Genomic DNA, 16643 nt, shown 5'->3' with positions numbered 1-16643 from the left:
TGTTTATCATTTTGATTGAGAGGATCAATGTTTTGTGGTGAAGTGTTTGGATTAGTTGGTTTATATCTTAATCCAGTGGAGAGTTATTTATTACGTCCATCATAGATACACCCTATCTAGGTGTTGGTGGTCCTTTAGAGATAATAAATCAGGTTGGTCTATTACCAAAACAGACTGATCTTTGTCATCTCTGGAGAATACAGCAGCATTGTTTCGAACTCTTTATTCTTCGAATGATATTGCCCAGTAGGGGACGAACAGGATATAGAATAGTGGACGTTTCATTAAACCTGGTGATTTATGAAATGTTTCACTCTATTTAACCGTTATCAAACATTCGAGTTTACCTAGTGTCCATTCTGATACTATTACTTTTTTGACCACTACTTCAGAAATATGTTGGTATTGATTTGAACCTAATTTATTCATAGTACGTCCTATTTGGCTAAAGACTGCTTACTATACTGTCATGAAAACATGAGTAAATCACGGCATGTATTGTTGGTAGGACCTGTAGATGGCATGACTGTTCCTCATAAATATACCCTCCCCTTCCTTCCCCCACCACCCTCCATTATCAGATGTATGGGTATGCATCGTCTGCGAACTATAAGTAAATATCGATAACGTCAGCTAACCCGAACCTTACAAGAATGACATAGCCATCGTAAATGTCATGACAAGTTAGGGGTCAATGGTTGTGGTGGCCGGCGGGTCACAGTACGGATATTTCACTACAAAAATACAAACAATTCGAAACATTGTCAGTGAGTCGATTAAATATTTTTGAAATTGGGACTGGAAAAGGAACATACGTATCTTAAATAATTCACTTTAAGCATTTAGCATAATACTAACAATCTTACTTTACTCTTATTTGTTTAAAGCTTGGTATTGACGATGGAAGGTAGTTATAGTTGGAACTAGTTCGTATCAAGTAACTGTGGATATACTATCGTTTACCATAATACAAGTTAGGTGCGTTTTGCGTAACAGGCTTCTTGCAAAATTGAGGTTGCTAGAAAAACAATTACAAATACATACGATCACACAGAAATGAAATTTGAACATCCCTCCGGCAGACAAGAGACCAATTCTGTCGACTTCCTAGTGATGGGCTTCAATAACGCTCAGCCAAATTTTGTGGATATCCTGCACCATCATAGAACTTACTGTTGTCTATGTAGAAATAAAGTTTCATACGAAATTAAAAGTTAAAGATGAAATATTTTTCCAGACTTTGCTACACGATTCATTCGCATTTTTGTTCGTTAATCTAGGTTTTATTAATAGCTGTGTTCAAACAATAAAAATGTTGTAGTGATAGAGAGGGTATTACTCGTAAAATAAACACTAACGTGCGCTGAAATAAATAACATTTTTAACATTTCATGAAATTCAACAATTCATAACACTGACTTTCCACTCTATTTTTTTTGTATGTTTATTCATTAATAAAATATCAAGTTGAAATCTCATATATTGTACTCTGTGTTTATAAATTTATCTATCTTGCTATTTTCTTATTGCTGCCATGATACCGATACCGATAAGACGAATGTAAAAAATATTCCCTAACGCTTAGTGGAGTGATATGCACCATCTTTGAACTCGTGTTGTTCATATAAGAATAAAGCTTCATGCAAAGTTCAGAGGTCAGTTCATTTTCTAGATATCGCGCGTATAGACTTACAGACTTACAGAAATGACATTTTTCCAGCCTCTTTAGTAATAAGCTTTCCTAACGATTAATTAAACAGAAAAATCTTTTTTTTAATAAGTAGGGATATTTTAATCAGCATCAACGATGGTTGGTAACAGTGCGGACTCAGTAATGCATATACTGTTGCATTGTCGAAGATACTTAGAATATTCTGAATAATAATGAATAATTGTTATGATGGCGTAAATATACGCAAAACAATATACTTGCTCGAACCAACATCATACAAGATGATCGGAATAATCAATAATAAGCGCTATTATTTGCCTTCGGTGGAGAGTTAGGCTACATGACAAATTCGGGATTAAAATACTATTTTTATATGAACTCCTGAAACTCGACTTGCATTAATCAAATTGGTCACTTTCGGACCAGCAATATACTGGAAAGAAACAGACAAAAACAATCGGTTTGCTTGGAGTTAGAATCCATCAGTTGCTTCATATCGATGGTTGGAAGAAATCCCTGTCAGCCAGTTTCTGCAGGGATATTATTGTCTGCCACGCTAGCAGTTGGCGGCAGTGTAGAACCCAGTCAGTCAGCTGAGGACCGCACCGCAGCTTCAGTCGAGTGCGAGCTGTTGTGGCGGTAAGATGAGCGTTCGCCGGGATATAGTGATAGTATGCTTCCCCTCCTACCAGTAGCACTGGCCGTCATTATCCTAGCTGGAAAAGTGAGTTCGTCTTCCAAACTTATTATAAAAATGCATGAAATTAACTCAGCATGATTAAAAAATAAACAAAAATACGATAGTGTAGATTTTCAGTCAATTCCTTTGTTTCCAATAATCAGTAAAGTAAAAAGTTATCATATTTATTATATAAAATATTTACTAAAGTGTAAAATTTTACTAACTGTTTTAGTACAGTGATGGCTTAGAAGTTTTGATAAATAATACGCAATATTGTTAAAAATATATTTTTTTCAACATTTTTGTTAATGAGTAACTTCTATCTACTGGATTGGAAACGTGACTTGAATTTTTAATATAAAGAGAAATATTTTTGGCTCATAATTTAATTTTTACAAAAATATGAAAAGTAGGTTATGTGTCACGCTTTAAAAGCTTTGCGGACACAGCAACACAACGACGGAAGTATAAAAATCGGACTGTAAGGTTTTGTATACGGTATATAAGATTTTGAGATAGTTTCGTGTTAAAATGTCTCGTCGTAGGTGACTGATTGAATTTTGTAGTACAGTACAATTGTAATTATAAGTACAAATCTAGAAAAATAACTGAATGTGAAGATATTATGTGCACGTTACTGAATGCAAGTGTTGAGTTTAGCACCAGTATTATATTTGAGACAAATTGGTACCTTCCAAAATTGATTGTAAGCTTAGATTGATTGGCGTTGAATACTCGGTTGTACACCGAGGTATGCATTTTAAATTGGAAAACATGCTATTTCATAAAGTATTTGAATGGAATATCTCGATAGCCTTTGATAAGTGGTTTAATGGTTGATGATTACTGGTTTAGTACCACAAATGTGAATTAGGTTTAATGGTTGATACTTAGTGGTTTAGTATCACGAATGTGAATTAGGTTTAATGGTTGATGATTACTGGTTTAGTACCACGAGTGTGAATTAGGTTTAATGGTTGATGGTTACTGGTTTAGTACCACGAATGTGAATTAGGTTTAATGGTTGATACTACTGGTTGATGATTACTGGTTTAGTACCACGAATGTGAATTAGGTATAATGGTTGCTGATTACTGATTTAGTATCACAAATTTGAATTACAATTCAAACGTGATAACTTATATTACCAAATGGAATCCCGAATATTGTTTAGTTGATATTACATGTACTACTAAATGTAGCTCATATGAGAAGTCTGTTGATTAAATTTGCTCGTATTTGCCAAGTATACTTGTATGCAAGAAGCCAAAAACCAACATATCAAATAAATCAAAACTTTTTTATATACAGAATTTAAATTTCCCAACAATATACGGAAAATTATCGAGTTGTAACAAATACTGTAATTGTAACATTTGAAATGTTATACAACAGTGTATGTTAATTGTTTATTCCCATGTAAAATATTAATTTCTATCACGGCGGTTATGTTAGTAAATAACTACTAACAAGTAATGGAAAACAATCTTTACATCACTTGATGAAAAATGTTATAACTTGGCAAAACTGAGTTGCGACAACATCATTGTTCTATAAATGATGTAACATGACCGCATATTAAATACAACTGTTGTATTTTAAAATAAATATAAAAGACTATAGTTCTGTTACCTTAGTAATGTAACCTTTTAATTGATTTAATTAAGCCAAGTTATGTAAAAAACACTCAACACACTCAGTAGTCTTGTACTGGGTTTTAAATAAATGATAATCTTCCACGAGTAGAACAAAGGTACTAAAAAAGTACTTCGATTTTGAATACACCTTACAATGAATAGTACTCAGTTGATGGAATACTCAGTATAACAATGAACTCATTGCTGTGATCAAGGTCATTATGCGAAGAAAACAGGATTTTTCTCACATTTGCCATTTTTCAGTGGTACAAAAATATCAGTAACACTAAGTTTCGAGATCTGTAATCTGATCTCTTCCTCAGGTTAATAACTAACTTAACACACAACTACAGTTTAGGTTCAAATAATCAAAGGTTTCTATCTTTAAATCTAGGTTTTGTTTATTTTAACCTAAATTGTAGTGTGGTAGGTTAATTATTCACCTGAGGAAGAGATCAGATTGCAGATCTAGAAACGTAGTGTTACTGATTTTTGTGTGTCCTTAAACGATGAACGATGGCAAATGTCCGGGAAAATGCTGTTTTCTTCGCAATCCTACCATCATCAAAAAGAAACTTGAAACACAGGTAATGTTACTCTTGAGAACATATACGGTTAAAATGCGTGTTAATGTGCATCTTAAAAGATACATTTTCGTAACGATGGCTAGTCTTTAGTATTTATTGACGTACAAAAATATTATTTTTATTTAAATCATGCAAAAATAGAAAAAAATAACACTCATTGTCACAAAGGCCTATTCGGAGTCGTTTAAAACACGTTTAATCTTTTTGAATTGTTATAGCCATTAACTAAAATAAAAGCCCCCTCCGAATGCTTGAAAACCTATTTCATATAATAATTTGAAACATATTTATTTTGTAAATCATCTACACCCATATTTTAGTTTGTTATCAATTTAGATGAAGTTCTGTTCTATTTTTATTGAAGTAGTTGGACTGTTTACTGACATAATAATATGTGGGCTCCCAAAGAAACATTTCAAACAGCAATATTGTATGAAGGGTATTTAAAGAGTAATATTCATAGACTTTGGAAAAACGTAAAGGCCAATATGGATCAAGCAAGTAAAAGTGTTCCAGGCAGGCGTTTTGTGAATAGGTTTGCGAAAAGTTGTATGAAATATTTGATTTATTCGATAAATTAAAAGGCATTAAGATGAAATAAGGATTAACAATTATCGCTCTAACTTTCAGGACTAACACTATTCACATATGACTGAACTGTAGAATAAACGTGGTTAGAGTTTTAGAAATCAGCTCTTGTCCAATCATTATGTTTTTCTGCTATAAATATTTATTTCTCCGCTTGTCTTTGATCTTGGTCAATGCAAAATAAAAGGAAACTAACATAAATTACTCTTATAATAAAGACCTTACGGATCAAAATTTATTATAGCATCAACCAATTTTGCCTCTAACATTTCAATTTAAAATTATTTTACATATTTAATTACCAGTTTAAATTTATTTGACGGACACGGCAAATAGATTTTGACAATGTTGTGGATGACAAATGGTTAAATCAGCTTAAAATAAACTTTTATTAATAATATTAGGCTTTGATATACTTATAAATACTAATAATTTGTGGAGATTAAATACTTATAGTAACAGACCTGGTGTAGTTTTTTTGTGCTATGTATAATTATTCTAACGACATTTTTAGACTTGAAAACGTAACAATGTTCATACACACTAGTTTATCATATTTTAATTTAGAAGCCTGCCATAACGACAAAAGTTTCGTCAGCGAAAGTGTTTCGTCAGATATGGCTCATCCTCCCCTACACCCTCCACCAACCCTCTCGGCATGTAAGGGACTGACTGATTACATTTCCGTGGAGTCCCAGAACTTAAGCCCCTTTCCTTGGATGATTAAATTCTCTAAACCCGAGATTTAAGGACATATTGCTTCATACTGCTACATATTTTCCTACTTTCGAGTCATATTGGACTGCTTTCTTTTCAAAACAATTGAGAAAACTCGTTTCATAAACAATTAGAGCGATTTTAGTATGCATTACTCAGTTAATAGAGCCTATTTTATTATGACGGCAAAATGACAAGCGTACCACATTTTACAATAGCCGTTACGTTATGTAAGTATACAACGGAGACCTACATGTAGTCTATAAGAAACAGTATATATATATATATATATATATATATATATATATATATATATATATATCTGTCACAACGCAAGTAAACATCTGGAACAAAACCAATCACCGGAAAAGTGATAATCGAAAGCAAATTGAAAAATTGAACTTCAGGTGTCGTTATCGATTTACTGTGAAACGCCACCGGCGACCTCGAGGATGGATGGTTTGGGGGGGGGGAGTCGCCCCCGCAAACCGTCTGAGAAAATAATTACTCCTTAACAAAGTGTATCAGTTTTCCTAACAATATATAAAAATAACTAATCAAATCCATATTAGAGATGTAGCCTCGTAAAAGTGTTTGATAAATATGTATATAATAATAAACCTTTTTAACAGTTTTTAAATTTTTTTATTTTCGTACCATGTACATTTCCTAGAATTCGAAATGTACGTTGTACGAAAATAAAAAAGTTTAAAAAATGTTAAAAGGTTTATTATTATGTACATAATTAATCAAATCCTTTCATTAAAAAACGTACATAATACAAATGTATTTATCTACGATACATTTTTTTTAGTTAGGAGCACTAAAACCTAACGCCGAGACAAAAATGTTTTTAAGCTGCATTCGGTACATTAGGAGTTCTCAAGCATCGAATTGTGAATCTGGAAATTACATTGCAGTTATGTCAATTTAGAATGTTATCCAATTAATCTGTCGTAACCCACTTTCTTTTTATTATAAATATCGTAATACGAATATCGCAGAAATCTATAGAAATACATTTTTGTAAGTTAAGTGCACTCAACCCTAACGCCGAGATGGAAACTCGTGAAAAGCTGCATTCGGTTCACCAGACGTTCTCGCGCATCGAACTGTGAATTTTGAAGCAAAATTCAGCAGTTGAAATTAAAAATATTATTAATCTGTCGTAACCACTTTATTTTTATCTCGCAATACGAATACAGCAGAAATATATACAATAAAAAGTAATTAAATCTGAACTTAATCATTGCTTGCTTAATTAGTTTATTTTGCCTATGTTTAACTATATAAATGAAAATAATCCCCTTGCCTCACTATTTCAGGTAAATTTCTAATTATATTAATTGTTTTGTTAATTTTGAAAATATATTATTCGATAAAATTAGAAAAACACTATTAAATCGAAGACTACAATTAATTTTTCAAATCACGAAACTTAGCTTATGAAATTTCAAATAAAATAATTCACAAATATTTGCCACAGTTTGCAAAATATTTAGAGACAGAGAAGGGGTTGCGTGAAGACGGAAACGTACTTTAGCATCTTGTATGCATGAGCTCGCTCTTTGACTGATGGCTTCATCTCGATTTGCCACGACAACTGGAAATATTCCTTTAAGACATTTATACGTCGTTGGGATTTGACAGGGGCAGTGAACCACGTATTTTAATTCTCTAAAAATAATGCTTTAATCGGACCTTTTTCTAATGTAGGAAAATTTATTACATGCACAATTTATTGAATAGAACATGTTTAGAACGGGTTTTGTAGAGGCATGGTTTAGGACCTTTGATGAAAAGTACGCAATGTTGTAAAAAAATCAAGAAAATTTTATAGCTTTACCGAATAATTTTTATGTAAAAACAATATATAATCGAGTCGTTGTCCATCTGTCCGACCGTCTGTGTGATGAATCTTGATAACAAGTTCGAACTTGATAAGATTCTTCTTGGTCTAAGTAGGAACTCTATTGGTTTTTGGGTATTTTAATGCAATTTTACATGGATATTCTTAACGTGGCTGGGATAAATATAGACGTATTCTTATTTCTAAAATCTCTACGGACTCCGCCACACTGGTGTTTAAATAGCGAAAAATCCCATCTTGGTTTCTAAAGTTGTGAAATATTTATTGCACTTCCCCATCAAATAGAATCACCTGTTCTGTGTGAAAATTGTGTTAGGACAGAATTAATATGTTTAATTAACTTAACCCCTGTTTTCAATTTTTGTGCATTTACAGTTTGTAAATTCTCTAAGGAGTAACCATAATTTCAAGCCGTTTTTAGATTACAGCGACTAGGTAGGATCTCTACCTTAGAAATCTACCTTATACAATGTCCTAAAACATAAGATGGTCAGAATTTGACTCCAAAGACTCTCTTTGAAGCAGTCGCAAGAGCTATGCTTCGCTGGGCTGTGCTATGGAACAAATGTATAAGTACTAGCTATAAAGTATTAAAAGATATTTTAAAGTTCATAAAGAACAAACACGTAAATGGTGTCATTGTTAATGTACTTTTAACTGTAATTTTTAGAAAATATTAAGTATTAGATATAAAGACAAACTTACTATCTAACGTTATAAATTTAAAGACTGTTACAAAACCCAACTTAGTTGTATTTTTAAAGAAGTAAGCTTCTCTGATTTATTTTATATATTTAACCGATCAAAAACAAGGCAAAATCAACTAAGTAACAAAAAATACTAAAAACGAATTAAATTACAATGTCCATAATATACACTTTTTGACGTATTTTCTTGAACGTGGGAACAAGGCAAACCCGAAATATATAATTCACTCAGACCAGAAGTGCTCAAACATGTGCAAAACCTACTAAATATCGTGCAATTGCCAGATTCCCAACCCCTTTCCACATATTTTATTTTTGTAATGGATCTTTTCTCACCTGAAGAAGAGGGTATATTTTAATCCTCGAAACTTAGTGTTGTACCTTGTTATAACATATAACGATGGCAAAAATCCGAAATCCTGTTATCCTTTCAACACGGAAATATCATATTTCGACGTTTCTGTGTGATAAGATTCACAGACAATAAGTTTATAAATAACTTTTCTGAAGTATTAATATTATACAAGTACATTCGGATATAGCTGAATAACAATGAATAGTACTTTATAAATGAACTTTAACCTGTAATAGCACTAGCTAGCTTAACTCTTGGCAGTATTATAGTGAGGAAGACACATGGATGACAGTAGACATAGTAAAGATGATGTATCTAAATGGATACAAGCTAAGTAAAGGAATAGCAGTTTAAGATATGAGCTATTTAGCTCTGTCACATATACGTACTCTATACTTATATAGTATGTAAAAGACAGTAACGCACCTTTAGTTCCGCCAGTTCTAATTCTAAAGCAACCATATTGTTGAATCGTAGCCTGCAAAGTTTAATTGAATATTTGTGTTAAATGCATTAGCACTGATGTTGACAATTGTTTTTTTAAGAACGTTTTACAATTTAAAGTGCTGATGTGGATATTTCCATACGCATAGGTCGCGAATGAAAATATTATAACCTTATTACTGGGAAGGCCGGAATAACGTGATAAGTACGCCGTCATGAATTACTGAGATGTTATAACAGTATGCGCAACACTTTGGACATGAATAATGTATATAATTTGTAAGTCTTGCCACGGCTCAAGCTGGATGTGGTAAGGTTAAATTTGCGAAGGTTCTAAGTCTGCACCAGACGCCCACTGTTCTAATTGGGGTCCTCACGTTTCTACCGCTAACAAACATCATCTATTAATGCTAAAGTTGAGAACAACGTCTCTGTGAAGGACTTTTATAAATATAGTTAAACTATATTTTTAACTTTAAGTGTATTACTCGGAATGATAGAAACAACATTGTACCTTGATTACATATAAATTGTTTTAAGAATCATAAAATACTACATAAATTAGGTTTAATTTTTAGTTAAAATAACTGACTAAGAAATTCAATTACGTCAGTCGATTTTCATAGTCAAGGACCGAAAGTCTTATCAAATTGCTAACAGTTTCGTACATATTCCCCTAAATACAATTTAGTGTAATTTATGAAAATTCAACTGGCGTACAAAACATTTCCTCAAACAAGATCTTTTGGCTCCCGGGCCTCAAGATTCAAGATAGATTTATTCGTTGCTGTCGGTATATTGAAACATATGCACACTGAAACACCTGGAACCTGAATAGTTCTCCGGAACTGCTGGATTATGCCGAAATTTACGCGCTGTGACGACCGAATGTCACGTGAGTTAGACCGACGGGAATACGATGTTACAAGTTTCAACAATACATACTTCTGGAGACATAATCGACATTATCGATAATATTAACATTGCCCTCCTTCAGTGCAACCAATACAAAGTAATACACTTACCTTCTTCGTGTCTCTTCAACAATACACATCTCTGGAGACATAATCGACATTATGGATCGTCTTAACATTATCCTCCTTCAGGGCAATCAAAACAATAATCCACTAATTCGCTAAGTGTCTTTTCTACAATAGATATCTCTGGAGACAGACATAATCGAGCTTATCGATGGATCATCTCGTCATTACCCACCTCAGAGCAATCAGAACAGTAATCCACTAACTCGCTCAGTGTTTTTCTACAATAACATCTCTTGAGACATAATCGAGCTTATCGATGGATCATCTCAACATTATCCACCTTCACGACAATCAAAACAGTAAACCACTAATTTCCCGGCTGTAGACGTCACCATCTCCTGTTAATCTCCTAAAATAGCCACAAGGTCTTTATGTAGTAGATCAAATCTATTCAATACAATTCCAGGAGTCAATTTGTCAACTTGTCAGTGAATCTCACAAGAACGTTAAATACGTTTAAATTGATATTACAGCCTACTGAATTAAATTACGATTATAAATTTGATTTACTGTTGTGTGCACATATATGTGACATATTCTTTTAATACATGCCAATACAATAATAGCGTAGGCAAAAAAATAATAAGGTACTGTCAAATACTGCTATACTTTCCTTTTTTAAAGTGCTTTATATAATTATGTTCATCGTTATATATACTCCATTCTAACCGATACAATGTAGTATAAGATAACCATAACGAAAGGCGGACGGATTGTCCTGTTACCTTTTGACCTAAAAATTAATGGAAAATAAGCAGCCTATGTGCAAAGTTTCAATTCTGTAGGATTTTCTGTCAAGAGTTAACGCCCAGACGGACAGACATGTAAGCAATGCCGTGGTTAAAAGAACGTCCTGTAGGATTCTTAACCCGTGAGGAGTCCCGTATATTCCACTTACATAGTAGGTCACATGTATAGCTGCGTTTTTTATTGCTATTTGCTCTCTATTGCTTTTAATCTTAACTTGCACTTATAATGAAATTTGTACCTGTTTCCTGGTAAGTTAATTTGTATTTTACAAGTGTCAAGCAGTTAAAAAAAAAATTAATAAAAAAAATAATTACTAACTATTATAATTTTTTAATTTTATTAATTTGTCCCCATTTAATTACACATGGAGAAGGTAGAAATATTTTTTTCAGTTAGTAAGGAAATGTTTTTTATTGCTTAAGACATTCTAAATTAAATTTATAATGTAAAAAATATGCATGTGAAGTGGAAACTAATACAAGAAACAAAAACTTAGATTTAGTTCCCTTCTGCTGCACAGTTGTGGCACCAATAGCTTGTTTTGGCAGTGTGTTCCTTGCATACGGATCTTTCACAAGCTAAGCATTTGTATGGAGTAAACCTGTTTTTCCTGACAGGGTAGTATTGGCACCTTGATTTTCGTCCCTCGAAAACTGAAAAAATATATATATACATATATATTTTTATATCTAGGATCGCATCAAAAAATTTATTGTGTTCACAATCAAGAAGTATTAGAGTTTTTTCTAAAACCAAGGTGTTTTTAGCGGCAAAATATTAAATGTATAAAGTTTTAATTACTGATAAAAAAAGATCAATCTCTACCTGGTGGGGGGTTTGGCTCAGGAAGTTCTACGCCGGCGACAGCCCTGATGCTGGTCCTCAATGGGAGTGAGAGGGTCTGAATAGAAGCTCTATGTACAATATGCCGCTTTACTAGGTCCCTCGCAAGGCTCGTTATGAAAGTCCTCCTCTGCATGGTGTCTTTTGTATTCAGGTTGTAGATAATCTGACCATTTATAGTTGCCAGATTCAGGAGTCCACACAAAAAATCGTCAAAGGCCACCTGTTACTAATACGTTTTACAGAGTAGTCCTTTTTCTTTCTGTCTACGACATCGATTCCACCTTTGGTCATGTTGTAAAAAGTAATGACCTCTGGTTTGTTAGCCTCAGAATCGGGATCAATAGAGTCATCATCATGAAATGTCGACAACATCAAAACATTTTTCCCTTTTTTCGGGACATAAGAGACTAATGTGGCTCTATTCGGGTCACAACCAAAAGCAAACATGCTGCTGCCTACTGGTCTACCGTGGAAATCTTTAAATGACTCTGGGATCTGTCGCTTATTTTTTGTATGGTCCCTACTATAGTGGTTCTATGATGCATGAACAACTCATTGGCAAGGGGAACAGAGGTATAGTAATTATCCATCGTAATGTTCCTTCCTGCTCTGTCAATAGGTTCCATTAGTCTCAAAACCACGCTACTTGCTGAGTTGTCATACGCATAAGGGCCCGGAGGCTGTTTGCTCGGATAAATTTCCATGTTCAACACATAGAATGTTCGAGCGTCCGACATTGCATACATTTTTATACCATACTTGTCTGGTTTATTGCTCAGATACTGTCTGAACTTACATCTGCCCCGAAATGCCTCCAGCATCTCATCAATAGTAACGTACTCTCCTGGAGTGTTGTGTTTCTTACACAAACTAACAAAAGTTTCGAATACATCCCTAAATGCAGCCAAGTTGTCATTTTTTTGCGTTCCTCCCTGGTTCTATTGTCATCAGATATGATTGCTCTTATAAGCTGATGGAATCTTTTTTCAGACATGACTGCTTTGAAAAAGTCAGGGGCAGTTCCATCATTGACCTACATTTCACTAGTGTTTAGGTGGTTTCCTTTTTTTTACTCCTAACATATAAAGAACCCCCAAAAATGTTAGCATTCCATCAACATTAGTATTAGGACAATCTTGTTTGCTGCGAGCATAGTTTGAGAAAATATCATCCAACTCATCATTGGTAAAGTTGACAATGTTCTGAATCATTTGATCTGGGAAAAAAAGGTTTCCATGAATCAAAGATAGTTCTACTGTTCTTAGCAGCGTCTTTTACACCTGGCAATTGTTTTATAATATTATGTTGAGAAGTTTTCGTTCTTCTAGCATCAGATTTATGAAAGTAGCCTTCTAGCATTTTGTGAAAGTATCCTTGCCTACATACACTGGACCGGGAGGTTGTCTCCTACTCTGCACTTGGATAGGTCCAGGCTCACTTACTGGATGAGCTACAGGTTCGTGCACCGATATGTCCATAGCAGACGTTGATGGAGCATCCAGATTTGTTGTGACAGGGGTAAAGCTTACATTTGCATCCTCTAGATCACCGTCACTTTCACCAGACTGTTCAGTGTTCGTATCGTGGAGTGAATACTCTGAAGGAGCATCATGTTCACTATCACTACCAAGATTAGGAAAAGTCTCTTCATCCTCTTCAATCCAACTAAGAATAAGATGATCTTAAATCTTAAACATCTTGAAGTTTTCCAATGCTAATCTGCATAACACCACACTAAGTGACACTTGAAATTAATTCTACGCTAAAATGTTTTACTTAGACACTCAAATAACAATAAAAGACTAAAAACTTTGTTCACAAGAAAATGCGGCGCGCTTCCACCCCTCCCCCCACCGCTGCCTACGCATGAATCATATCGCAACCACAGTGAAAACACGTTTTATATAGTATATGAGGCACTTGCTAAAATTCGGGAGGCTAAAATAGAAAATAAAAAAAATTTCTTCAGAGCTACTATTTTGTTAGATGGCATCTAACAAGGGGACCCCTCACGGGTTAATAAACGTTCAACTGTTGATATTATTATCATAGATTTACATATTAATGTATCTTTCATTGTAATAGTCGATGATTACATTCTTGGTGTATCATTAAGTTGGTAACTCGGATTCTGTTACCTGTGTGGTAAAGTTTTCAAAAGCCAAGGAAATTAAACCAACGAGAATACTGTAGAGATATAAAAGTAATAGCCAACGCATATTACGTGGAAGGGGGATTTTAAAAGAGGTTGTTGCCTACGGCCTTTGATTATTTGTCAGCTAAGGTCTGAAGGGTAGGGGCGGAAAACAAAACTCCCTCAGCAGACTTCATTTTCATATTTTAATTTGCAAACTTCTCCACATTTATGAACCGTATCTCAGCAGTGATAATCGCTGTTTTGAATTTTTTATAGCGTCGATTATTTTTTAAGAATCCAAGATTAATATCTTAGCCAGCAAAAAATGATAGAAAGCTTCATTTTAATTATATAAGTAGAGTTTTTATTTGTTTATAATTTGATAGTTAATAATTTGAGTAATAAAACTAGGTTGTGATTTCTTAAAATCTTGTTTAACTATTTGACTGTACGAAGTTATGGACAAACTTAACATCGTATTGTTCAAGTTTACCAAATTTGTCATTGTTCAACACTAATGTAAAACCCTACAATACTGTACAATATTGTATTGAGTATTTTAACACTATGTAAATTTATTAATATAAGTAATTGTTAAAATATGCTCTGCTCCTAAAAAAGTAGTAATACACGTATAATACTATTACATATTTCATGGTAACACAAATGGAAATTTTATAAATCTCTAAAATTTCATAAACAATTTATTTTTAATTTAATTTTAAAATTTTTTGGTGGATTTTTAAGGTTAGTAAATTACTAATTGCACTTTGAAAATTCTAACAAACTGCATACTTAAATATTGTAACGATTTTATTGGAAAAATGACACATGATATCAACAATGTCCAAAACAATATTCAACTTGTATGTTGTGAAAAAATAAAATTTGAACCGTTTGATACAAAAACAACAGCCATCTCGAACCAACTACAGGAACGTGTAGAGCAAGATTAGTATCATTATATTCGAACGCCTTATATATCGATTTGCCGCAATATGTTCTCAGTAATCTTATTGCCTAACCTTTTACAGCAGGCGCTACCTCGCAACCATGGTTCAAGCATAAATGCTTTGAATGCTCGTATTAATGATTGTAAACACTGTTCTTTATTGTTAAACATTATTACTACTTAAATTAGGTTTCAGCTATATTTACTTGTATTTTGGATACCTATGTTTATTATCTTTTTATTTATATAAAAAGAACAACAGCAATCATTTTAATGATTCTCTTATTTTCACTATGCGTGAATACATTTTAACTAGATAAACATTAATTATTTAGACTTGTTAACATTAGTGTCGAGTTTTAAACTATTATTCGTAAAAATAATTTATTAGCAATTTATAGTCTCTTTACCATATCAGTTTTTGAATAAACTATAAAAATCTTAGTGAATAATCTCGGCATTATTACAATACATTTTACACTAGTAGTATAGTTTGTAGATTCAGATTTAAGGCCCCAATTTGTGACCATAACAAACAAAAAAACATTTTATAGTCATAAATATATCAAAATGCAATTAAATATCGACACGAAGATATATGTAATAAACCTTATTGTACATACAGTGCAGGAGCAATTCCCCCAACCACGTGTCGCGTATCAGGCTCCTCTGTGGTTGCATGCAAAAGTGCGTGTCTATAGGTACATATTTTAGTATATCACATGTTGATGTGTAATACAATTATAAACGGTTTGCTTACTCATTTGTGTTTTCTCCTAAGAATTTTCATGTATAACATAGAAACCATTTGTATAAAAACCTAGTACCTTCTGTACTTAACACTCTAATGTTGTGTCTAACAGCCAGTTCCTCAATGTAGGCATTCACGAGCACGGTCTGATAGTGGACAGGGTGGGTCGGGTCCAGATCGTGGCGATGCGACAGTGTGGTGAGCGCATATAATATTACTGCGCTCTATTGTGCATTCTTGGAATAGTTTTTATGAATTTCTGATTTTAATAATTTACTTCGTGTGTAATTAAAGATTAACTAACTTTAATTGCAACAAAAAAAACCTGCTAAGGTATTTTAAAGAATTAATTTTATTTTTATAAGTGCATCTGTTATGGGAGGAATTTAATTATAATTGTGTTCTTAAGTTATTTCTTCGAGAGTAATACGAACTTAATCAGGTTTTTAACTGCTGAGGTAATTTTCAAGAAGTTATTTTATTTCTCAAGAGCTTTTGTGCAATACCGAGATGACATAAACCTCCAAAGCTAAACGCCCCCGGGGGAGGAAACCGTCTCGTTGTTCGTCTTAAATGGGGAAGCCACAAATGAAAAGATCCTGGCCGGGAGGCAAGTGAGTAATTTCTCAAATGGGAGAAAGAGGAAATGTAATGGAGGCGGTGGTGAGGGAAGTAGTGTTGTCTTCAGGAAACGGGTGGTTCTCCTAGGGCGAAGTTGGATAAGTTCCGTTAAAAACGTGCTCATTGAGAATTAATTATACTAATGAATAAATACGAAGACCCAAATGAAACTAGTATTCAATAGTAATAATAATGAATTTTTTTGAGATTTCATTATTATTGATTTCTATTCCTAATATTTGCGGTGATTTCTATTCCTTTATTAAAGGACATCATTAGAAAGA

General features: G+C 33.3%; 1 protein-coding gene across 2 annotated transcripts in view; it reads left to right on the top strand.

Moving 5' to 3' along the window:
• The first annotated feature begins 2286 nt into the window (after positions 1 to 2286).
• The window catches only part of LOC124366218, a 217390-nt gene continuing 203033 nt past the window's right edge, over positions 2287 to 16643 (top strand). Inside the window, exon 1 of one of the 2 annotated variants that reach the window (XM_046822607.1) lies at positions 2287 to 2396. In XM_046822607.1, the coding sequence (XP_046678563.1) occupies positions 2346 to 2396 (51 nt within the window). In that variant the 5' untranslated portion in view covers positions 2287 to 2345. The remainder of the gene's footprint in view (positions 2397 to 16643) is intronic. The other variant, XM_046822606.1, reaches the window with a different exon arrangement.

This window comes from Homalodisca vitripennis, chromosome 7 (assembly GCF_021130785.1).
Source record: "Homalodisca vitripennis isolate AUS2020 chromosome 7, UT_GWSS_2.1, whole genome shotgun sequence".
Classification (NCBI taxonomy): domain Eukaryota; kingdom Metazoa; phylum Arthropoda; class Insecta; order Hemiptera; family Cicadellidae; genus Homalodisca; species Homalodisca vitripennis.
Note: the sequence above shows the minus strand (reverse complement) of the source record. Positions and strands in the feature narration are given on the sequence as shown.